We start from the raw sequence: 25,122 nt of genomic DNA, 5'->3' as shown, positions 1-25,122 counted from the left end.
CCCCCCCTCACAATATTAATATGCATATGTATGGCAGCTAAAGCTGAAACAATTTTCAGCTGAGGATCATTTTATTGTTGTTGTTGTTAGATGCGGGTGGCACTGTGGTCTAAACCACTGAGCCTCTTGAACTTGCAGGTCATAAGGTTGACAGTTCAAATCTGTGCAATGGGGTGAGCTCCCGTTGCTCTGTCCCTGCTCCTGCCAACCTAGCAGTTCGAAAGCATACTGGCGCAAGCAGATAAATAGGTACTGCTGGAGCAGGAAGGTAAACAGTGTTTCTCTGAGCTCTGGCACACATCGCGGTTTAGTCATGCTGGCCACATGACCTGGAAAGCTGTCTGTGGACAAACGCTGGTTCCCTCGGCCTGAAAGCAGAGATAAGTGCAGCAACCCATAGTCAAATTTGTCTCGACTTAACTGTCCTGGTGTCCTTTTTATTATTTGCCCTTTGCAAGCTTCCTCAATAGACATGTGTTTCACATATGCACGTTCTAGAAGGCTCATGAATTAGAATCCTTAGAATAGAACACACTGGCAGATTTACCCAGTAACTTAGGCCAGTTCATACATTATGTTGGACCCTCTCATGGTGGAGAAATGGCCTCCCCACTCTCTTTCACCATGCAGATGACAACAACAACAATTTTATTATTTTTACCCGCTCATCTGGCTGGGTTTCCCCAGCCACTCTGGGCTGCTTACAGCACACAAGAAATTGTAAAATGTTAGACATTAAAAATTTCCCGATACAGGGTTGCTTCAGGTGTCTTCTAAAAGTCAGATAGTTGTTTATTTCCTTGACATCTGATGGGAGGGCGTTCCACAGGGTGGGTGCCACTGCCAAGAAGGCCCTCTACCTGATTCCCTGTAACTTCACTTCTCGCAGCGAGGGTACTGCCAGAAGGCCCTCGGTGCTGGACCTCAGTGTCCGGGCTGAACAATGGGGGTGAAGAAGCTCCTTCAGGTATACTGGGTCAAGGCCATTTAGGCAGACATATTCGGATGGTCTAAATATACAGCTAACCTAAATATACAACTAAAAAAGGAATGCATGAAAAATGTATATCCTACAGGTACCGCTATTCAGTCACTGGCTGCAGTGCCTTATTGAGCATCCAGTCTTTGGCAAACCTGGGTTTGCCTCTGTGCAATGTGTGAAATGGTCCAGACACACTCAACTAAATTAACACCTGTGACCTAGTGGAAACAGAGAAACTGCTTCATGGAGCAATGCTAGTTCCCCTGATTTTCGCTTTCTGATTTGTCTTGGTTCCTGTTTCCTAGGCTATGTGTTCATCACCAACATCCCCGCTGGTGCTACAGACATCCTCATTATAGAGCGAAGGAAAACAGAGAACATCCTAGGTAAGCGATGGACAGAAATGCTCCACTGGGGTAATTTGTCCCGCAGCACAGCAAGGAGAGTGCTTAACTGACTTAATTACTGCATGCAAGCCTTAAAGAGCATTCAGGAGAGGGCTTTTCTGTTCTTGACCAATCTGTTCAGAGTAAATGCTATCCCTTGATTTCAGCTTCCGTGGCGTCAAAGAAGAGGAAAGCCTTAAAATTACAGTGCCTTTTTATCAAGAACTTTTAAAGAAATGAATTGGTTCTGACCAAGCAAGTTTTTAGTTAGAGGGGCATCTTAATAAAACTCTCAATGCATGCATTGTCTTTTTTATTTATAAAAATCCCTTGCCTATTTAACCTAGATTATGTCTAGGGGAAGGAGGAGGGAAATATATCTAAGATACATTTGTGGAGTACACCCAACCCCTCTGCTATGATGGTTCCCACTCCTGGGCACATGGCAGACATAACAAATATTGGTACAATATTTTAACAAAAGTACTAGGGCACATTCCTGCCAACCTAGCAGTTCGAAAGCACACCAGTGCAAGTAGATAAATAGGCACCGCTCTGGCGGGAAGGTAAACGGCATTTCCGTGTGCTGCTCTGGTTCGCCAGAAGCGGCTTAGTCATGCTGGCCACATGACCTGGAAGCTGTACGCCGGCTCCCTTGGCAAATAAAGCGAGATGAGCGCCGCAACCCCAAAGTCGGTCACGACTGGACCTAATGGTCAGGGGTCCCTTTACCTTTAGTAGGGCACATGCCCCAAAATGCTACCATTGAGTTACACTTTTTGTAATCTCTAGCACATCCAGGGCTTGTCCTGAGACCTGAAAACTTGGGAGAGCCTCTATCCAGTGGCATAGCATGGAGGGAGGGGGCCTGAGGGGGCCGTCACCCTGGGCACAGTTTTTTGGGGGGGCACATCACAACACCCTGGTGCCCTGCAGCTGGAGGGCAGTTGAGAAGGATGCAATAGGCTGTTAGGATATTTCCGTTCCACCTTAAAAGGGAGCAGGCTTTGTGAGTCACAGAGTCTGCGTATTTCCTGTTCACAGGATGTTTATGATTTCAGTTGCTTTCGTTTTTTCCCCTTCTTGCCTGAACATACCGATGCAGGCGGTCATGGTTTCTTTGTTCTGACCAACGCTGAATAAACTGTAAATATGCTCTCCTGCTGTGCATCTTTTGCTGTGTGAATTCTGCTGATAGAGTGTGCACCAGCCTAAGAATGTGGCAATCTATTCTTGAGGCTTCGTGTCGCTGATTGCTGATACTGCGTGTCTACGGGAGATCGATGGATCGTCCGGCAGCCGGCTTGAGGGCTATGATGGACTTTGCCTCCCTGGCAGTATCCCAACATAGGCTTGTGCCCTGACCCCTGGGAGCCCAGCATTGCTTTTGGGAGGGCACTGTGAGCCTCTAGGTGGGGGGCAACTGAGAAGGATGCAACAGGCACGTGCCCTAGCCCCTGCAAGCACCTGCAAGGAAGATGCCTTTGTCTTTCATCCCCTCTCTGTCTCCTTGCTAGCGCTAGCGGACGAAACTGGGCGCTTCTTCTTCAATGGGAATTCGGCTATCGACAACCCACAGAACTTCCGAGTAGCTGGCACTGTGTTCAAATACCGCCGGCCTTCCAGCCTGCACTCAGATGGCCTCGAGTACATTATTGCACAGGGGCCCACCAACCAGTCTCTCAACGCCATGGTAAGCGATGGAGGCTACAAAAAGATTGCTTTCTTGCTCCTTGTGTCAGCCCCAAGAATGGGAGCGCAAAGTTAAAGGGGCCTGATCCGCAACAGTGGGTTGAGGCAAAGTTCTCAAATCGCGTTAGATGTCAGGAGCGAGGTGGCAGTTAATCACGCCGCGCAAGTTGGAACGAACTCTTTATTAGCAAGAACACGATGTGCACAGACTTGGCGGAGTACCTTTGCCCCATAGATCAGTTGCTGAGACTGAAAGTCCTGGGCTCGCCCCCTCCTCTCCAGTCTCTGATTGCTCTCCAAGCAATCAGAGACTGCACCTACATGCAGCTTGTTGCTGCTCTGCCCATTTCAGCCCGCTTCTGGTTCTGTGAGACAGGTGGAGCGGGGAGCTGGTTGCAGCAGGAAGGGGAGACATTTGGGACTCTTCACCAGGCTGACTCATCTCTGCCTCCTGGCCTCCCTGCTCTCCTGCTCCTGCTTCTGGACTTCTCTCCACCACAGACTCTCCCTGCTCACTGAGCCTTTTACCCCTTCAGCTTCTGATACCTCCTCTTCCCAGTCTTCTCCCTCTGACCACTCACTGTTGTCCCACCACTAATCCCTGGGCTCTGAGCCTTCTTCCCTTGGTGGTTCCCCAGCTAGTTTCTCCCACCATTCCTCTGCAGCCAATCAGTCCATGACATTACCTTCACGTGGACTGAATCTGTTAAAACCCCAAGCTCAGTTGCCTTTTGGGTCGAATTGCAAACTATGGAAGATCAGTTTTATATCAGATGAGATTATCTTTGTTGTTTTCAGAGTGTGAATGGATAGTTTTATTTTTCTGGAGTTTCTTGAATTGCATTGTTCTTAGAGCTTGTGCTTGATTCTGTTTTGACAACGCTCACTGCTTTGCTAGCTTTATGCTGTGAAGTGGTTTATTAATGACAATAACAGTAATAGTTTTAATTATAGATTAATTGATACCGAGTGTAACAATGAAAGGATGTGCAAGAAGATGTTGTTGCCATAAACTGGTAATATTTCAGACTGCAGATGGAGAAGGAGGCAGTGAGAATCACATGTTTGAAGGCTCCCCTACATCAGAATTGTAATTCTTGGATAGACTATTAGATAGCATTTATGACATGTAATGAATCTTGTAATAAGCACCCAGCCACACAATACCCTCTTTTCCTGGTCTGTATGCCTTGTATTGGGGACACGGGTGGCGCTGTGGGTAAAAGCCTCAGCGCCTAGGACTTGCCGATCGAAAGGTCGGCGGTTCGAATCCCTGCGGCGGGGTGCGCTCCCGTTGCTCGGTCCCAGCGCCTGCCAACCTAGCAGTTCGAAAGCACCCCCAGGTGCAAGTAGATAAATAGGGACCGCTTTCTAGCGGGAAGGTAAACGGCGTTTCCGTGTGCGGCTCTGGCTAGCCAGAGCAGCGATGTCATGCTGGCCATGTGACCCGGAAGTGTCTCCGGACAGCGCTAGCCCCCGGCCTCTTGAGTGAGATGGGCGCACAACCCCAGAGTCTGTCAAGACTGGCCCGTACGGGCAGGGGTACCTTTACCTTTTTATGCCTTATATACCTGCAAAGGAAGACCCATTGTCTGGATGCTATCAGGAGCTCCCGGCTGGTTGCCCAGGAACGTGCAAAGACTGTCAGGATCAGGCCTTATCTCAGAGGTATTTGCCAATCTCCAGGCACTCGGCTTGATTCCCTGTTGACCTCCCTGGCTGCATTATCCAGCAGGCGCAGGCAAGGTCTCAATCGGCGATCCTACTCAACGTGAGAAGAACACACCACTCCTCCCCTCCATCCCCAGGGAGGGGAAAGAGACAGACAGAAATGTATTTACATGCCTTTATTTCTGTCTTTCCAGCAGTACAGAGAATCGTGTCTGTACTCTCTTAACTCCAACAGCAGAGAGAGAAAACTCCTCCCATGTACTTCCAGTACAGATCATGTGACACTCTGAGCTAACATCCGGTGCTCAGTACACTGAATAGACTGAATAGACTGTCCTTTGTTCCCACGGTACAGTCCCAAAACATCAACATCCTGTTTGGCTTTCCAGCCATCTGGAGCACTCAGCTGCATTGCTCCTTTTTCGTAACAAAGACAAGGAATGTTCTTACCATCCACTTTTTATTTAGTATTTACAGAGAGAGGCTATAGAACCCAGCCTCTTGGATAATGGCATTGTCCTGAGTGAATCTCCACCCCACCCCGTCTCTCCCATTTCCTCATTCGTCTTTCTCACCGTCTCTCCTACAGGTGCTGCTATGTGCCCTCTGTCTTTGAGCTCTTTGCTCTCCTACTTTTAAGGCTCGCCGGGTTCTGGGAGATGGAAGGTCTGGGATGCTTTCTAATAACAACCTGTCAGCCGAGTGTTATTCCGGCTCCCCCATGATTTCCCAGCTTTTCCCATCTGCCTTTGAGCTGCTGCCTCCCTCAAACCCCTGTTGTAAATCTATACTGTCTTCCTCTTCCTCCTGCCGGGAAGGGTCAGGATGGGAGGCGATTTCCACTATTCCTCCTCTGACCAGTCCCTGACACCCAAGAGAGGAATGATCTCCATTTATCCAGCAATGGAATTAGGTTGCAGGAACAGGTTCCAGCTATAACAGGTCAGGGAGTTAACTTGCTTGGAATAACTGTGCCCCTCAAGGACCAGGTGCGCAGCCTGGGAGTCATTTTAGAATCACAGCTGTCCGTGGAGGCACAGGTCAATTATGTGTCCAGGGCAGCTGTTTACCAGCTCCATCTGGTAAGACCCTATCTGCCCGCGGACTGTCTTGCCAGAGTGGTGCATTCTCTGGTTATCTCCCACTTGGACTACTGCAATGCGCTCTGCATGGGGCTACCTTTGAAGGTGACTCGGAAACTGCAATTAATCCAGAATGCGGCAGCTAGACTGGTGACTGGGAGTGGCCGCCGAAACCATATAACACCGGTCCTGAAAGATCTTCATTGGCTCCCAGTATGTTTCCGAGCACAATTAAAAGTGTTGGTGCTGACCTTTAAAGCCCTAAATGGCCTCGGTCCTGTAGTCCTGAAGGAACGTCTCCACCCCCATCATCCAGCCTGGACACTGAGATCCAGCGCCGAGGGCCTTCTGGCAGTTCCCTCGCTGCGAGAAGTGAGGCTACAGGGAATCAGGCTGAGGGCCTTCTCAGTACTGGCGCCTGCCCTGTGGAACGTCCTCCCAGCAGATGTCAAGGCAATAAACAACTATTTTACTTTTAAAAGACAACTGAAGGTAGCCCTGTTTAGGGAAGTTTTTAATGTCTGACGCTGTATTGTTTTTAATATTCAGTTGGAAGCCACCCAGAGTGGCTGGGGAAACCCAGCCAGATGGGCGGGGTATAAATAATAAATTATTATTACTACTATGCCCAAGTGCTAGTGCCGATGGACTAATTCTGTTTCCCTTTGCTTTTTTCCTTTTCCTTGTTGAACCCAGTACTATAACTTCAATGGGAAAGTCCCCCATGTGACATACGACTACACAGTGCCCAGGGTGCTGTCGCCGGCTCTTCAAACCGTTTCCCCCGCCATCAAGATGCCAACGCTGTACCTTCACTTGCCGGAGCCCAGCCACAATCGCCAGGACGCCGTCCCGCCCGTTTCCCAAGATTTCAACGCCACTTGGTTATCTCTCGCGCCGGATGATGTAGGGGAACCTTTCCCACGGGGGGAGGAGCACGGAGGGGTGGCCTTCAAAAGCCAGGGCTTCTTCCCATTTAACTCAACTGCGCAAGGCAAGGACTGGGGCTGGAAGCATGGGGCAGAGGATGAAAAGTTTGGTTTCCAAGTCCAACGTGTCTACCACACCAACGGAGCAGGTGATGACGAAAAGATAGAAACAGATCTGGGTTGGTATATTTTCTTGCCACTATATTTGCAGTGTTGGATTCCTTCTGCCCCCACATGAAGGGTGGGGTGGGGCAGGGTAGCCATGTCTTCCCAGTCCTACCTACTGAAAACCTGTGCTTTTTTTGCATTGCTATTCTTAGTTAGGTAATGCCTTATTCCTGACCCATATACCTGAGCCTTCTGTGGCAGGTTGGGAGGAAGTAAATAATGGTTGTGGGTTTACTTGGTTTCCATATCAAACTACCTGGTCCCTGAGATCATCTTCTTCTTTTCTTTTTTATAATAATATTTTATTAAGTTTAACAGTAAAAAGATACAACCAAACATAGAACAGTAAAAACACAGGGAAAATAAAAAACACAACAATACAAGCTTTCACAATACATAAAATACAAACATTTAACCTAACAAGGGGGGAAAAAATCAGTCAACACACAAAAAATAGAATAGGAAGAAACACAAATCACTCTTTTCTAATTGTTCATCTTTGATTAACTTATTTTCCTGACTTCCTCACGCCTCCCTTTTTTATATCCCTTTTTAACAGTTAGTTCAGCAAATTCGTATCCTACTACTTTGTCCTTATATATTTTACCTCCCAAATTTATAATTTATAATTTTTATCTCTTGTTACTAGAACCCCTTCATTTTATTTCAATGTCATCAGCATTCATACATTTTACAGTACTTCTGTAAATAAATTTTAAATTTCCTCCAATCTTCTTCCACCAACTCTTCTCCCTGGTCTCGGATTCTGCCAGTCATCTCAGCCATTTCCATATAGTCAATTATTTGCATCTGCCATTCTTCCAAGGTGGGTAATTCTTGTGTCTTCCAATGCTTTGCGATGAGTATTCTTGCTGCTGCTGTAGCATACATAAACTCATTTTTTTAAAAGCACTGAGAGTGTGTCCTGTTTAAACTTTCTACCAGATGCTAGATTGCACTGCCCACATGCCAAATCACACCAGAAGATTTGTCTTGTGAGCATAACAGGGGAAACGAGCTTTGTCCCATGTCTCTTGAGGAACAAATGCCTTAAACTGGATTGGTCGCTATCCTGTGTTTTCTTTAAGCCCTCAGACTCAACCACCTCACAATCAGCACAGCGATTCCCCACGGTGCAGCGAGGCCTGAGCTCCAGGAGGCGAGCAGGATGGGGCCATCCAGGCTACGTCTCTTCAGGAAACTGTGTCTCCAGGACCCCCAGAACGCTGCTTTTTGCAGGGAATTGCATTACCTAGCGATCAAGCTGGGGAGGAAGAACTCGACAGTGGGCTTTTGGGGCGAACCTTTGGTCGAGTGGTCCGAAGGGCTGCACAAGCCACCTGCAAAAAAGAACTTTCTGGAGGATGCGAATGCGGAAGCGCATGCGGTGGACGGCGCAGCGAACGATACGGTTGTGGCGATGCCATCCAAGCCTAGTTCCAGCACCAGCGTTCAGGCCGGTTTGGGGAGCAAACTCCTGTCAGAACCTCTTCAGGCTCCTGGCACTGAAAGGCAAGTAGAACGAGCGTTTCCTGGAGCAAAGGACCAAATGTCCTCTTAGGGGGAAGATAGATGTCATGCGAACTCCCAGCAGAGCACCTCCGCCATGGGGGAGAGCACCTCCTCTCAGCTTCTCCATCTGAATGGCTGACAAACACACCAGCATGTTGACTTCGGTCTTACCCCAAACCCCAGGATTCAGATCGGCTACCCACCCATCAATGATAGTTCTGTGGGTCACAGTGAAGGCCAATGGGAAGACCGCAAAGCCAGAGCAGGGACCCACCTAGGGGCGCAGTGGGCAGCCTCTTTTGCAAGCCCCCACTGAAGCTTTCCCCTGCTTACGCAGTGGACTCGTAATCTGGTGAACCGGGTTCGCTTCCCCGCTCCTCCACATGCAGCTGCTGGGTGACCTTGGGCCAGTCACACTTCTCTGAAGTCTCTCAGCCTCACTCACCTCACAGAGTGTTTGTTGTGGGGGAGGAAGGGAAAGGAGAATGTTAGCCGCTTTGAGACTCCTTAAAGGGAGTGAAAGGCAGAATATCAAATCCAAACTCCTCCTCCTCCTCCTCCTCCTCCTCCTCCCCTTCTTCTTCTTCTTCTTCTTCTTCTTCATTTATGCCTTCCTTGTGGCATGCTAAGTTGTCTGAGTGCATTCTTTGGGAATTACAGTGGTACCTCGGTTAAGTACTTAATTCGTTCTGGAGGTCCGTACTTAACCTGAAACTGTTCTTAACCTGAAGCACCACTTTAGCTAATGGGGCCTCCTGCTGCCGCCATGCCACCAGAGCACGATTTCTGTTCTCATCCTGAAGCAAAGTTCTTAACCTGAAGCACTATTTCTGGGTTAGTGGAGTCTGTAACCTGAAGTGTATGTAACCTGAAGCGTATGTAACCCGAGGTACCACTGTACTGGCCTAAAGAATGGCATCCTTGCCAGGCCACCAGCGCCTGAGTTTTGAAATGCGTCAGATTTGGTATGCACCAGACTCTGGGGGAGCAATGACTGCATTCACACCCGGCCTCCTTTCCTAATCCCCTCAGAATCCCAGAAAGGATGGCCTTTCCTTCCCAGAGTAGACCATCCACCTGTGTGTTCATGCAAGCTCCTTTTCCCCTGCAGCAACGACTTTGAGCTGAATCCCCTCAGCCACGACGACATCAGCCTGGCTGACATGTATCGCTGGAAGGTATCGGCCTACGCCCCTTGCAGCACAACGTGCACGTCAGGTAGCTTTGCTTCGAAGGTGATGGTTTTCGAGAGCAGTTCTCGCGAGGGACCCAATCTTCTGCTTAAATGTGCCTCGTTTCCTAGCACCCAGAGAGATCTCCTCTAGAAATAAGTCTGGTATTGTAGGTTAACAGCAATGCACCTGCTATTCATTCAGGTATCCGCTGGCTGTGTACGTCGCCTCTGCATTCTTAACTCTTCAACCACAAATTCTGCATGGAGCAGCCCCTCAAAAGGTGGTGCCACTCCAGCTGTCTTGGACTACAACTCCCATCAGCCCTTCCTAGCACAGCCAGTTGGTCCATTTAGTCTACTGTTGCTTGCATGGACAGGCAGTGCTAAATATTATTATTTTATTTATTTATTTGTACCCCGCCCATCTGGCTGCGTTCCCCAGCCACTCTGGGCAGCTTCCAGCAAGGATTAAAAATACATCAAAATGTCACACATTTAAAACTTCCCTGAATATGGCTGCCTTCAGATGTCTTCTAAATGTCAGGTGGTTGTTTATCTCTTTGACATCTGATGGGAGGGCGTTCCACAGGGCGGGAGCCACTACCGAGAAGGCCCTCTGCCTGGTTCCCTGTAGCTTTGCTTCTCGCAGTGAGGGAGCCACTACCGAGAAGGCCCTCGGCGCTGGACCTCCCTGCTGACCTATCCCTGGGGTTGGTGGGGGCTGAACCTGGACCTTCCTACATGTGACCCTCAGTCCATCCCCGTTCTAAGCCACTCTGCGCATCCATATGGCACAACCACTGACTTTTTAGCACGTTTGTTCGCTAGCTGCCCTGGAGCATTTAACCCGCCACAGTGCACATAGGCAATAAACTATCATATTTTTAAATTAATTGATGCAAATTAAATTTAATCACATAATTGTTCATTGCACAGCCTTGATTCTTCATTCATATCCCAGCATTAACTGTGCAGCTTTAAGATGCTGTCCAGCTCTGCTGCTCAGAGCCCCTTCAGGAAGAGATGAGAAAGGAAACACGAGTAGCTTGCCCTCCCATGTTCCTGGATCTTCTCTGGAAAGCAGAGGTCTACAAAGTCCCTCTGGCAAGATGGGCATTGTGGGGACAGGATGCTGGTCTCCCTGTGGAAGCAAGGCCATCTTCTCCCATCAGATGAGATCTGGAAAAGTGCTGGTTGCGGCACTGCACTGGGAAAATATCAGTCGCTTAGGCTGCTTAGCAGCTGTCAGGGAAGCTGCTAGGGGCCATTTAATGAACAGGGACTAAAAAGAAATGTTATGTACTGAAGTTCTCACCCTGGGCCAGCAGGGGGATACTGTTCAGTCCACATATGCAAATAAGGGTTCAAAAGTGACGTTCAGTGATTGGATAGTTACAGAAAGTTGTTAAAGTTACGTTGTAGTGGAGCTCTATATAAGCAGGCTGGCTGAACCCTTCAGTTCAGTTCAGTTCAGGCTTGTGAATAAACAAGAGCTGTTTGAAGAATCGCTGTGCCGTCTGATATGTTCACCCACAACTTAACAAGAAACACTTTTGGTTGTCCACCCAGGGATCAGCAGCTCCTACGCCATGTGCGTCCGCTATGACGGCGTGGAAGTGGAAGAAGCGTATTGTGACGCCCTGACGCGCCCTGAGCCCACCCATGAGTTTTGCACAGGCAGAGACTGCCAGCCTAGGTGAGTGACAGGAGCCAGTTCCCAGAACGGGACTGGGGTGGGATTGTAGGTGTGCAATCTTAATCCGGAACCAGAATATGAAATCTATACTTTGAGGTTGGTGGAAGGTGGTTAACTGTAATGTTCTTCTGTCTTCCTTTACAAAATGCAGAAACTTTACATTTGCAAAATGCTGGGGAAATTATAAACAACTGCAGGACGGGTCTGCTTTGTGGTTGCTTACTTACCGTATTTTTCGCTCTATAACACGCACCTGACCATAACACACACGTAGTTTTTAGAGGAGGAAAACAAGAAAAAAATATTCTAAATGAAACAGTGGATGTATGATTTTTGTGGTTCATGCTGTGGCCACAGACATCTGATCTGACGGTGAGTTTGGGGTAGCCCAATGCAAAAATCCTGAGGATCCATGTGGATCCGTGCTTTGTAACCACGTTTTAAGTGGGGAGGGAAGGAAAAGCACTCAAGGGACAAGGAGCATGCGTGGGGTGTGTGGAGAAGGATGCTGCTAATAATGCAGGAGAGGGGTATAAGGGGAGAAGGCTCCTCTCCTCTCCCGCTTAGCTCCTTTAAAACAAGCAGCCTCTGCTTCTCTCCCTCCTCCCCGGCTTAGAGAGCTGAAAAGCTTTGCTGCTATTTAGCGAGCTGAGTGGGGAGGAGAGAAGGACAGAGAGCACGGTTGCTTTAAAGCAGCCAACCAGACTGTTTCAAAGCGAGCCACGGAGGAGGGAAGGAAGGGGAACCATGGATCCTCTGCTCACAACTGCAGCAGATCCCCCCCAAGCCACCCGTAGGCATTCGCTCCATAACACGCCCAGACATTTCCCCTTACTTTCTAGGAGGACAAAAGTAAGTGTTATGGTGCAAAAAATACGGTAATTGGTAAACCAAATTCAGCCTGCAGAGTTTATATATATAAATTTTTTATTTATACTTTTCAAGTTTATGCATTTTATTAGTTTTACAATCCATTTATAATTTCTAAGCTTGACTTCCTTCCCTCTCTTTCTGCAGTTCCTTTAATTTATTTTTAAATACCTTCTGCATATCCAAATTCATTTCATTATCTACTTTAAATATATACTCTTATGAAACTGCAGGTTATTGCAATAATCCTGCCAGTGCTTTTATCTGTTTGAAATTTATCTGTAAATATTCAATAAACCATTTACATTCTTTTATAAAAAGTTTGTTATCTTGATTTCTTGTTCTTCCGGTAAGTTTTGCCATTTCTGCATATTCTGTTAAGTTTTTGTATCCATTCTTCCTTTGCTGGAACTTCTGCTTCTTTACACTTTGGGGCGAGTAGCATTCTTGCTGCTGTAGTAGCATACCTAAATAAATTTCTATACAATTTGGGTAGTTCTGTCCCTATAATTCCCAAAAGAAAAGCTTCTGGGTTTTCTTTAAAAAAACAACAACGTTATTTTGAACATCCTTTTCAATTCATTATGTAAAAAGAAGGTTCTTTTTATCACATGTGTTGGTCTTGCAGTAAGGTTAAAGCTTACTGGGAAATGATATACAGTCATACCTTGGATTGAATGTGCTTCAGGTTGAGTGTTTTCAAGTTAGACTCCACGGCAACCCGAAAGTAACGGAGCGCGTTACTTCCGGGTTTCACCGCTCGCTTATGCACAGACGCTGAAAATGACGTCACGCGCATGCGCAGAAGCGGCAAAACGTGACCCGTGCATGCGCAAATGTGCAGTCGCATCTTATGTTCTATTCAGGATGCAAACGGGGCTCCGGAATGGATCCCGTTCGCATCCCGAGGTACCACTGTATAATGAATTGTAGAGTTGATATTTTTAGTGGGAAATGCATTTCACTCTTGTGTGGTTATAAATCAGGGGTTGGCAACCTAAGGCCCACGGGCCGGAAGCGGCCCATGAGGGCCGGTTAACCGGCCCCTGAGCTGCCCCCGAACCGAGCTGCCTGCTCGGTGAGTCTCCGTGCGCTGCAGTAAATTGGCACAGCATGGCACGGGGGCTCTCTTCCGTGGCTCTGGAAATTGCTTCTGTGCAGGCATGGTTTCCGGCGCCGCAGACGTGCTGACACGATTTCCGGTGTCACGCTGCGCCAGTCCGTCCCACGGAGGATCTCTGCGGGAGTGATCCGGCCCATGCCCGGTAAGCCTTGCTGACCCCTGTTATAGAGCCTCATGTAGTTTGGAAACTTGGAAGGTTCTTCTGTTTTCTACTGTTTCTACTGCTCTGACCTTCCAAGTTTGCTCAGACTAAGCCATGGCTGCTCTCTCTTCTCTCTCGCCATTGGCGCCTGCCTGCAGGTGGGAGACCAGCCGGTGGAGCGAGTGTTCCAGGACCTGCAGCGAAGGCTATCAGTACCGAACGGTGCGCTGCTGGAAGATGCTGGCTCCCGGCTTTGACAGCTCCGTTTACGATGACATGTGCGAGTCGGCAGGGCTAGCCAGGCCCATGGAGCGGAAATCTTGCAAGAACAAACCTTGTGGACCACAGTGGGAGCTGTCAGAGTGGTCTGAGGTATGTGGTTCTTTGGCAAGTGAAGCAAAAAAAGGTTTACAGCATGGGCCGGGGGAAATAGCTAAGCGAGCCTCTCTGCAAGCGCAAAGACAAAGGTCCTTTTTGGCACTTGGGGAGGAAAAGAAGAGAATTGTGAGGTTTTAACCCTGATTACCTTCATCTTCCGCAATAGAATCACGGGCATGAAATCCGTTTTAAGGAAGATAGCAGCCTTAGCATTTTATTATCATTTGAAGCGGGGTGGGCTCAAGTGTGAGGGTCAAACTGGTGTTACCTGTTTTCATTTATTTCTATTTCCATCAGTAAATTTCCTTGCCCAACAGCACAAACTCCCAGGAAAGGGTAAAGCAATCCATGCATCTCTGCTTCTCTTTCAACCACATTCACAGCCCCCTATGGGACCTTTTCTATATTTCCCCACCCAGGGACTGCTCCTTGAACATCAATGCATAGTAAACAATAAACCAGTGGTGGTAATAACCTAATGTCTCATTTCACTCGGAATGAGTGCTCAGTGGCTCCACAATTATTAGCACACGTATTCAGAAAGCCAAGGAAACGCAAGTTTAGTCTACTGGCGTGTCATCCACCTGTACTGTGTGAGCCAGTGTGGTGTAGTGGTTAAGAGGGGTGGACTCGTAATCTGGTGAACCCGGTTCGCGTCTCCGCTCCTCCACATGCAGCTGCTGGGTGACCTTGGGCCAGTCACACTTCTCTGAAGTCTCTTAGCCTCACGCGCCTCACAGAGTGTTTGTTGTGGGAGAGGAAGGGAAAGGAGATTGTTAGCCGCTTTGAGACTCCTTAAAGGGAGTGAAAGGCGGGATATCAAATCCAAACTCTTCTTCTTCTTCTTCTACTGCCTTTCCCCTCCCCATCTAAGGAATAAAAGAAAGACATGTTCAGCCCCTTTCTGCTTTTTCTGAGTACAGTGGTACCTCGGGTTAAGTACTTAATTCGTTCCAGAGGTCTGTTCTTAACCTGAAACTGTACTTAACCTGAAGCACCACTTTAGCTAATGGGACCTCCTGCTGCCGCTGCGCCGCTGGAGCACGATTTCTGTTCTCATCCTGAAGCAAAGTTCTTAACCTGAAGCACTATTTCTTAACCTGAAGCGTATGTAACCTGAAGCGTATGTAACCTGAGGTACCACTGTAATCTGAAATCTAGACCATAATTTCCAGTATGCTCTTGCCAGGGTGGGGGGCAGTGGCTAGAACCGTGAGATCTTAGACTACACAGCAACTATTACAGTGGTACCTCGAGTTACAAACGCCTCAGGTTACAAACAATTCAGGTTACAAACTCCGCTAACCTAGAAGAGTTACCTCAAGTTGAGAACTTTGCCCCAGGATGAGAACAGAAATTGTGTGCCGACGGCGCAGTGGCATTAAGAGGCCCCATTAGCGAAAATACGCCTCTAGTTAAGAACAGTTTCAGGTTAAGAACGGACCTCCGGAATGAATTAAGTTCTTACATAGAGGTACCACTGTGTTTATGTAGAGTATTGGGCTCTGGCCTAGCTCCAAGGCTCACTGTGAGAAGCCAAGTTACAGGGAACCAGGCAGAGGGCCTTCTCGGTAGTGGCGCCTGCCCTGTGGAACACCCTCCCACCAGATGTCAAAGAGATCAACAACTATCTGACATTTAGACATTAGTTGTTTAGATAAACAACTATCTGACATCTGAAGGCAACCCTGTTTAGGGAAGTTGTTAATGACTGATGTTTTAATAAAATTAAAAAAATCCTTCAAGTAGCACCTTAGAGACCAACTAAGTTTGTTATTGGTATGAGCTTTTGTGTGCATGCAACACAGCTACCTACATGTAACTAGAATGATGTTTTAATGTATTTTTAACCTCCTGTTGGAAGTCGCCCAGAGTGGCTGGGGAAACCCAGCCAGGTGGGCGGGGTAGTAGTAGTAGTAGTAATAATAATAATAATAATAATAATAATAATAATAATAATTGTTATTGTCATTATTCTTTAATATTATTATTATTTCAACATCTGAGGCAAAAAACAACAACAACCCAACTTCCCCTCCCCACAATAAACTGTACTTTGAATAAATTAGCTACCATTTGCTTTTTTAAACCATGCTTAAATTCTGCTGCCCGGGGCAGATGGCTCTGTTAGGAAGGCATGCATGTTGACCTTGAGCTGACATAAATTGTTTGCGATATTAATCACTTTGGGAATATTAGGTTGCTTTCCTGAGTGGGAAGGGTGATCCCATACTGTTTATGAAGGAACAAGCTTGTCCACAGAAGAATAATTGCCTCCTCGGGGCTTGCATCTTTGACGCTGTTTTTCACTTTCTCTGTCCCATATCATCCTGTCCCCATCTTTATAGTGTTCTGCTCGATGCGGTGGCCCGGGGACAATGAAGAGGGAGGTGCGCTGCTCTGTAGAGCCCAATCTGTGCAGTGAGTCATTGAGGCCTGTCGGGGAGCGGCAATGCTCAGCCCCCCCCTGCGACTGGCACTGGACTGCCTCTGACTGGGGGCCGGTGAGTCACAGAACATTCTTTCTATTTTCTCCTCCTCTCCCCTCCCCATCTTAGAGGATCGGATTAAGAGGGCATGGAGGTGACAGGTCTGTCATCCGTGGGGAGCCTGTGGGTTTTGAGGTGGGCAGCCGGCAACTCATACCAATTCGTGTCTCTTTGCTGCATGCTTGCATAACCAAGGAAATAGGCTGGCAAAGGATCCCAGCATGTCACAAACTCAGTTCCCGGTCAGACTTGCTGCCTCCCTGGAATGAGAGTATGCTTTCATCTTTTTTCTGTATACGTTTCGGGGCAAGGTTGGCAGAAGCAGAACAACTGTCTTTCTGTGAAGCTTCGTCAGGAATGTCTAGGCAACACGATGACCACGTACATACGCAACAGACAATCTTTATAGAATTCCTTCAAACCAGTACAAAATGAAATCTTTAGTCTCAAAGTCTCTGAAAATCTTTAAATGAAGCGAGGTACCAGACTTTGTACGATGAAAGACAAACTGTGAAGCTTTCTGTATTCAGCAAATATGATGTCCAACACTGAACAGTGATTCCGAATATTGACTACTGTTTTGTAGAATTCTTCGTCAGCGTGGTGGGAGGATATAGAATTGCTTCATAAACCCATCTTATTTCGAATGCATGTATGTAAATGAAAATATCAAATGCCGTGGAACAGTGTTCATGTAATAAGATCTTCTTAGCCTGGGAGCCCTGTACCTGGATCAGACCCTGCATGCAGATTTTTAGAAATTATTCTGCAACTGTGAGGTCTAGGTTAAGGTTACCAGATTTGTTTCAATTAATCCGGGGACACTTTTCAACTTCAATGGATTTCGTATGGGGAATGATTTGTAAATCTGGGGACTGTCCCTGGGAAACGGGGACATCTGGTAACTTTAGTTAGGTACTTTTTTTTAAAAAAAGAAGGCAATTTCTGCATCCCGTCCATAGTACTTGTGGCTGCATGGAATACACCAGTACCATAAATGTGTCCAAAGTCTTACAGATGTCCCAATGCCTTCCTGATTAGAGACTGATGCTCAGCCACTGTTACCTTGAAAGGCCTCTTTGTTTCTCCAAGTGCTCAGGTTTGTGTGGCGAGGGACGAATGATCCGCTTTGTCACGTGCCGCAATTTGGAGGGGAAGGTGATTTCTGACTCCCTGTGCAATCCCAACACCAAGCCTCTAGCAATCTATCCCTGTGGAGATAAGAACTGCCCTGCGCATTGGGTTAAGCAGGAATGGGACCAGGTGAGTCCGCGCTTGGTCACGCTCTCCATATGAACAGGGTGTTCTTGCCAACACCACCCACAAAAGCTTTGCCTTCTGCTTCTGATCTCCCTTGAGCTTTCTGTTTGTAGGGTATCAGAGGTGTCAAAGCAGAGGGTTCCTTGTTTCTCTTATAACCCCCACCCCCCAGTTTCTATAAAAGGACACAAGGCAGCTTGCATAAAATCAGCACATCACAAAACAAGATTTAGGGGGAGAAATAGCAACTTTAATAATAAACCACACTTTTATAAGCAGATGACAGCGAGCCATAGGATTGCATCCTCCTTCCCTTCCCTGGTCCCCAATTCACCAACCTCAACTCGGGTTCCCTCTTAACCAAGATTTGAAACCAGGATTTGAGGTAGCTTCCATAGTTAAGGAGAAACCTCACTAGCATCAATATGGTTTCGGGTCCAAGCACCATCACCACAACTGCAGTCAGTGGTATCCCTTCTGGCACTGTGCAGCTACTGATGCTGGCCTGGTTCCTCAGTCTCCACTGCTCATAGGCTGCTTTTCTGCTAAACCATCTGCCTGCCTCTAAGCTAAAGGTGAGGAGCTTCCAGGGCCGCATCGCTTTGGGAGTAAACTATTGCGGGTAGCTGCACGCCAGAGCAAAAACTGGATTTCTTTCTGGGCAGAGCCACACCTTAAATTTAAAGCACATCCAACACACATTTTAAGCACATTACGCCCCCCAAAGAATCCTGGGAACTGTGGTTTGTTAAGGGTGCTGGGGATTGTATCTCTGTGAGGGGGAAACTAAAGTTCCCAGGATTCTTTGAGGGATGTCATGTGCTTTAAATATGTATTAAAAAGGACCATTAGGTCCAGTCGTGACTGACTCTGGGGTTGCAGTGCTCATCTCGCTTTACTGGCCGAGGGAGCCGGCGTACAGCTTCCAGGTCATGTGGCCAGCATGGCTAAGCCGCTTCTGGCGAACCAGAGCAGCGCATGGAAACACCATTTACCTTCCCGCCGCAGTGGTACTTATTTATCTACTTGTACTTTGACGTGCTTTCGAACTGCTAGATTGGCAGGAGCTGGGACCAAGCAACGGGAGCTCACCCCGTCGCGGGGATTCGAACCGCCGACCTTCGGATCGGCAAGTCCTAGGCTCTGTGGTTTAACCCACAGTGCTACCCGTGTCCAAATATGTATTAAATGTGCTTTGATTTCTCCCTTTTTGCCATCCTCTCTCCTCCCCCCTCCCCGCCAAAGTCGGCCCTACCCATCAGCCCATTGGCTTGCTGATAGAGACTGCTGTTTATATTTCATGTTTCTTGAGATAACTGGCTCTGTTTTTCCTTTTAGTGAAAAAAGGGCTATGAAAAAAGCAAACAAAACAGAAAGCAAAACTGCATTACCTCCAGTTTACTGAGAATGGATCTAGACACATCAAAGAAGTGTTTCGGTTAAATGCTTTGCAAACTTTGCATGAGAAATCGGGTTGGCAAAAAAGGAACTCCACAGCGCCATCTGGCGTCCCAGTGTTAGCCTGCACAAACAACACACACAAAGTGTTTTTTCCTTTGGCAGTGTAGCTGAGTCCTTGGTGGGGTACAGCTATTAAGGGGGAATAAAAACAAAAACATCAACAAAGGTGGGGTGGGAAGTCAAAAAGAAAATTTGCAATGCAAAGCACCCCTATTTATATGATTGGAGTTGGGTAATAACTTGGAAGATTTGATAAAAATCATTATTAAAAAATATTTACTGAGTGGATTGGAAATTTTATAATGAACATAAAATAACTTGCATCCTTGCAGTAAGGGTAGACATAATGAAAATGGGAATAGATCGAGTCTCGAATCAATAAAAGTTAACTTTTGCTATGTGCTAGATTTAAACGAGGCAACTGTACCTTTGCCTTCCAACACCTGCCTCGCCAGAGCACATCTTGAGCTGGTAACTGGCATCAGTCAGAAGCATGATGGGCGATTCCACGGGGCAACTGCCAGCATAACCCCATGCAAGATTCTATGCTGACGACTGAATGAAACCCCTCTTCCTCCTTTCCAGTGCAATGCGACATGTGGCCGAGGCGTAAAGATGCGGACAGTGCTGTGTGTGGGGCTGGAAAATGGACTGTACAAGGAGTACCCCGAGAAGCGCTGTGATGCTCTCCCCAAGCCAGAAGTGCAGGCGTCTTGCTTCAAGAGACCCTGTTCCACCTGGTTCTCCACCTCTTGGTCCCAGGTAGAGGAAGGGGGGTAGTTCTGTGGTGGGGCTTAAGATAGGGATGAAAAGAGGGTAGATGAACTCCATCTGCCCTTCACTTCCCTCTACAGGCCATGCAGAAACTGCCTTCTTAACTGATGGACCCACTATCGGTCTCATCCACTCAGTAGATGAGGAACCACACGTACCTGTGCGGGCTCATCCTGTTCATCACCCAGCCTTGATAAGATCACCTTAAGCAGGGGGCTAGAGCAGGGGTCAGCAACCTTTTTCAGCCGTGGCGTGGGCCGGTCCACCGTCCCTCAGACCATGTGGTGGACTGGACTATATATACATATACATATACATATACATATACATATACATATACATATACATATATATATATATATATATATATATATATATATATATATATATGGAACGAATTCCTATGCCCCACAAATAACCCAGAGAAGCATTTTAAATAAAAGCACACATTCTGCTCATGTAAAAACACCTGTGGGAAAAAGACAGTCACGGAACCAAGAAATTACACAAAACAAATGAAATGTCGTGAAAATCCCTGAAACGAGAAGTAATCGACTATAGAGTTAAACTAAATAACAAAAATCAAAAACTTTAAGGGGAAAAAATTAACCAGAATTAAAGGAAGACTTAACGAGATGCCAGCTACAAAACTCGTTTCACTGAACTAATCAGTTTCCTCAGAAGGAAATAAAGAAATTAAAAACCTTAAATGATTTTAAATGGTTTTAAACAAACTCAAGAGCAGGGATTTTCACAGCATTTCATTTGTTTCATGTAAAAACACCAGGCAGGCCCCACAAATAGCCCAGAGATGCATTTTAAATAAAAGGACACATTCTACTCATGTAAAAACACGCTGATTCCTGGACTGTCCGCGGGCCAGATTGAGAAGGCGATTGCACCGCATCCGGCCCACGGGCCTTAGTTTGCCTATCCCTGGGCTAGAGTGATTCCCAGGCCAGAATCAGATTTGATCTGATCAGGCCCACATGCAAGCCACCCTGGCTTCTGTGCACACTGAAACCCTGCTCCAAATAATAATTTACATTTCACAGTGCTGCTTTGCTACAACAGCCCTTTGCCAGCTTAAGCCAGCTCTGCAAAATTCAAGTCCCTTCAGGGCAAGAGCATTCCATCATTTCAGGACAGCCTCCAGGGATCCCTTTTGACATGCCGCCTCTGTTGCTATAAATGTTGCACTCCGTATCCCCCTTTCCCGCCACTGGGGAACATTTAGTTATCTTGATTTTTAACACACACACCCCGCACCCCTCTGCCTCCCGTAGTGCAGCAAGACCTGTGGCACAGGCCTGCGTTTTCGTGAGGTGAAATGCTACCAAGGAGAAGTCCTGGGGCAAGGCTGTGAGTCAGCTTCGAAGCCTGAAGCCAAGCAGACATGCCAGCTCCAGTTGTGTCCCACAGATGCCCCAGGTAAGGGGGACAGTTTCCTCAGGGGGTGGCCTTGCGGGCTCAGTCTGGAGAGAGAGAAGGGTCACAGCTATTTTTGCTTTGTAATGCATGTGGGGATTGTGTGGTAGAGAAGCAGAACGGCAACGTTGACTGGCTCTGCTAACGATTGGCTGACCAGCTGTGATGTCACAGAAGGGTGATGCAAGCAGGAGGGTTTGTGGTTGCCATTGGAGGACCGGTTTAGCTCCGAGAGAGAGAGAGGGCAGGCAGGTGCATAGAAAAGAATGGCACAGTGGTGAAACATTGGGTCCAGGATGGCAGGATTTGTGGAATGGTGGTCTTGACAAATGAGCAGAAGGGAAGGCCAGAGGAAAGGATTGGAGGAGGAGGAGGAAAACTAGGGAAGAGAATGGAATAAAGGGTGCATGTTGGCCAAGAACTGCAGAGATAAGGAAGACCACGGTCCCCATATAAATTTGAAGTCAGCCACATATTGGAAATAAATTAGCCTAGTCCTTGTGGGATGGCCAGGGAGGTATCAAGCAACTCTCTTACTGACGCCTGTTGTCCTATTTCCACTCTTTAGATGAAGACTGTGAAGACAAAACGACAGCTAACTGTGTTCTGGTCCTAAAAGTGAAGCTCTGCTCACACTGGTACTACAGGAAGGCTTGCTGTAGATCTTGCAGGAGCAAGTCCCCCTGATTCCACATCTGGCTGTTGTAACTTCCCTGCCCAGAACAAGGAGCAAAATGTCCTTAAGCACCAGAAGACTTTACTGAAATCTGCATTCTAGACCGGAAGCCATGGTTCCTGACTTGCAACAACTTTAGAGAACATCCTAGCCAGCTAGCAAGTATTTTTTTTTTTATGTAGCAGTCAAAAGGACCCTGTTTACACAGCCTTTCAAAAAAAGACATCAGGTCTCTAGATACCACAGTACCAACATGTAACTATCAGATTTCAGAGTGCCCCTCGCAGGTACTTCATCATGCTACGTGAAATGCTAAAATCCTTGACCTCCCCCATATTGTGGAACACCTGGGGCTTAATAAACTGCCACCCCTTCCTATTCCTTTAGCCTGCTGATATTGGCATCTAGGTGAATCCAGGCCTTTGCATTTATGTAGTGCATCAGATTGTAAGAAGCATTTTGCAGTCATTCAGATGTAAAGAACAGCCCTGCTGGATCAAACCAAAAACTCAAACTCCATCTAGTCCAGCATTCTACTTCTCACATTGGGCAACAGATTCCTTTTGGGAAGCTCACCAACCGGACGTGATGGCTTCCTCCTGCTGTTGCTCTGGGTCTCCAGAGACCTTTCTCCTAGTACCACCTGATAGGACTTTCCTTCATGAATTTGTTCTTTGCTGAAGGCCACCTGGAGAGTTCATGAATCCAAAAGGAAAACGGGAGCGTGTGCTCGCTGAGTTTTTCGGAGCAGTGCCAGTGCAACAATTCTGCACAACCCAGTCTTTTTGCAAGCTGCGTAGTATCCATCTATACCACCCATACGATGCCTCTGGTATTGCGCATGGCAGTTGGGAATTCATGGGGGCGAGAGGAGCAACCCATACAGGGCAGGAGAAGCAGCGCATTGCTCAAAAACATTCTTTGGTTAGGGTGCATCAAGTTTTCTGCCAAGCGTCAGTCTTAGAACTTGGTACACAGGAATCTCATGTGCAGACATATGCTTGGAGGAAAGTTATGCCATAGCATGAATAAACAAAAGGGGAGAGAGAGAAGGTGGATGCTTTGAATGTTCCATCCTATAGATATAGCAAGTTGTCTGTGATTAATCTACAAAATCTTTTTTAAAATCACTTTACAATAAAGAGAGAGAGGGAAACAACACATTTGTGCTTTCACAATGTGAGGAGACTTGTGGTGGGTGGAAAGGGCCCGTGCAATGGAAGTTGCACGTCCGTGGCAAGAAGCAGCAGGAATGGGGAGGTGGCTGACTTGGGAATCTGAGGGGAGAAGGTCTCCAATGTTTCTGTGAAATTGCTGGGTGGGATTTTGGCCTGGAATGATGGGGACATATCTCGCACCAAAGGTAGACACAAGACATGCGCAACTACGCTTCTTGATAAGGATGAGCCTTTTGAGATGGGCTCTTCCAAGGATGAAGCTGTGACCTTGGGAGAGAACACAGGGGGTCTACAAGCAGCTTAATATCCCTCTTTGAGGCCTCTTGGAAAATATTACTTGGAAGGATCCCCTACAGAAATGCCTCACTTTTTTGCAAGCATTGTTTCGTCCCAACCCCACAGACCAGAGGCTGTGCACTCTTCCTTTCAGTTACCAGTATCCATCATTCCTGTGAAAGATTTGTGGGAATTTGTACAAAGGGAAGTAAGCCGATAAGGACATGGTTGGCGATCATGTGGAAACCTCAGGTGAGAAGGCCATACTTGCTTTCTCCAACACAGCTTGACGTGCCCATGTCTGCACCACCTGTTTAGATGCTAGTCTGTTACAGTGTTTGGCTTATTTCAAGTCTGCCAGGTCTATACTGAACAACAGAGATTACCCCAATCCAGAAGCAGGTTTCCCAAATCTGCGAGGGCAGTTGATGTAACTGGAGTGTAAGCTTTAGTTGGCAATTGAAGAAAGTAAAGGGACCCCTGACCATTAGGTCCAATCGTGGCCGACTCTGGGGTTGCGGCGCTCATCTCGCTTTACTGGCCGAGGGAGCCGGTGTACAGCTTCCGGGTCATGTGGCCAGCACGACTAAGCCGCTTCTGGCGAACCAGAGCAGCACACAGAAACGCCGTTTACCTTCCCGCCGGAGTGGTACCTATTTATCTACTTGCACTTTGACGTGCTTTTGAGCTGCTAGGTTGGCAGGAGCAGGGACTGAGCAACGGGAGCTCACCTTGTTGTGGGGATTCGAACCGCTGACCTTCCAGTCAGCAAGCCCAAGAGGCTCAGTGGTTTAGACCACAGCGCCACCCGCATCCCTTGCAATTACAGTAGACCTGGTCGAAAGTATGGTTCTGTTGACTCAGGCAAGAAGAGGCCAGGCCCTTAGTATTTACACCAAGTCTAGTCTGTCCAAAGGCTTCACACTCAAAGCAGTTGATACTGCACACTTAAGTTTCCCTTCTGTGGCTGAAGAGGACTTTGATACCTGAGGACCCACAGCCCCAGGTAGATGTCAGGGCCGCAAATGGTGAGGATTCCAGTTCCAGGGGGAAGTTGCCTGCCCACCCCGAGGGCCAGAGTGGCACACTTCCAGTTTAAAAATAGGAAACAAAGACCTAGAAGAGCCAGCAGCAGAAGACACCAACAGGAGGCTGAATTCCTAAGGTTGGAGCAGGACAGAATGGTTGGGGGAGCTTAGACTGGTAGATTGTCATTGAGAATTTGTTTACTTCCTTTCATTTTGAGAATAGGAAGGTTGTGCCACATTCTCTTCTATGAGACGAGTTAGCTAAACTGAAGGACAGGTTCAGGGGCCAGGATTTTACAGTCTGGTGGAGCTGGTTTGGCCTTCAGATGCGCGGAAGAACGCATCTGAGTCTGGCTCCATCTGCACTATATGTTTAAAGCAGTATCATACCACTTTGAGCAGTCATGGCTTTCCCCAAAGAATCCTGGCCACCGCAGTTTGTTAAGGGTGCTGACAGTTGTTAGGAGGCCCCATTCCCCTCGCTGAGCTACAGTTCCCAGAGTTCCCTGCTAAGAGGGAATGGTAGTTAAACCACTCTGAAAACTAGCTGGGTGAGGTACAACTCTCAGTTGTTGTTGTTTAGTCGTTTAGTCGTGTCTGACTCTTTGTGACCCCATGGACCAGAGAACGCCAGGCACCTCTGTCCTCCACTGCCTCCCGCAGTGTGGTCAAACTCATGCTGGTAACCCCGAAAACACTATCCAACCATCTCGTCCTCTGTCGCCCCCTTCTCCTTGTGCCCTCCAT

At 47.5% G+C, this 25,122-nt stretch overlaps 1 protein-coding gene across 5 annotated transcripts in view; it reads left to right on the top strand.

Annotated features, from left to right (window-relative positions):
• LOC128415276 (ADAMTS-like protein 2) overlaps positions 1-22,274 on the top strand; it is a 41,393-nt gene extending 19,119 nt beyond the window's left edge. For 3 of the 5 annotated variants that reach the window (XM_053391297.1, XM_053391300.1, XM_053391299.1), the window contains 12 exons: positions 1,288-1,368; positions 2,886-3,061; positions 6,510-6,921; positions 7,999-8,422; positions 9,534-9,640; positions 11,166-11,292; positions 13,586-13,799; positions 16,154-16,309; positions 17,387-17,557; positions 19,601-19,777; positions 21,076-21,220; positions 21,786-22,274. In XM_053391297.1, the coding sequence (XP_053247272.1) occupies positions 1,288-1,368; positions 2,886-3,061; positions 6,510-6,921; positions 7,999-8,422; positions 9,534-9,640; positions 11,166-11,292; positions 13,586-13,799; positions 16,154-16,309; positions 17,387-17,557; positions 19,601-19,777; positions 21,076-21,220; positions 21,786-21,904 (2,309 nt within the window). In that variant the 3' untranslated portion in view covers positions 21,905-22,274. Of the gene's footprint in view, positions 1-1,287; positions 1,369-2,885; positions 3,062-6,509; positions 6,922-7,998; positions 8,423-9,533; positions 9,641-11,165; positions 11,293-13,585; positions 13,800-16,153; positions 16,310-17,386; positions 17,558-19,600; positions 19,778-21,075; positions 21,221-21,785 lie in introns of those variants that run through there. The other 2 variants (XM_053391298.1, XM_053391301.1) reach the window with 2 other exon arrangements.
• The last annotated feature ends 2,848 nt before the right edge of the window (positions 22,275-25,122 follow it).

Source organism: Podarcis raffonei, chromosome 6 (assembly GCF_027172205.1).
Source record: "Podarcis raffonei isolate rPodRaf1 chromosome 6, rPodRaf1.pri, whole genome shotgun sequence".
In the NCBI taxonomy this organism is placed as follows: domain Eukaryota; kingdom Metazoa; phylum Chordata; class Lepidosauria; order Squamata; family Lacertidae; genus Podarcis; species Podarcis raffonei.
Note: the sequence above shows the minus strand (reverse complement) of the source record. Positions and strands in the feature narration are given on the sequence as shown.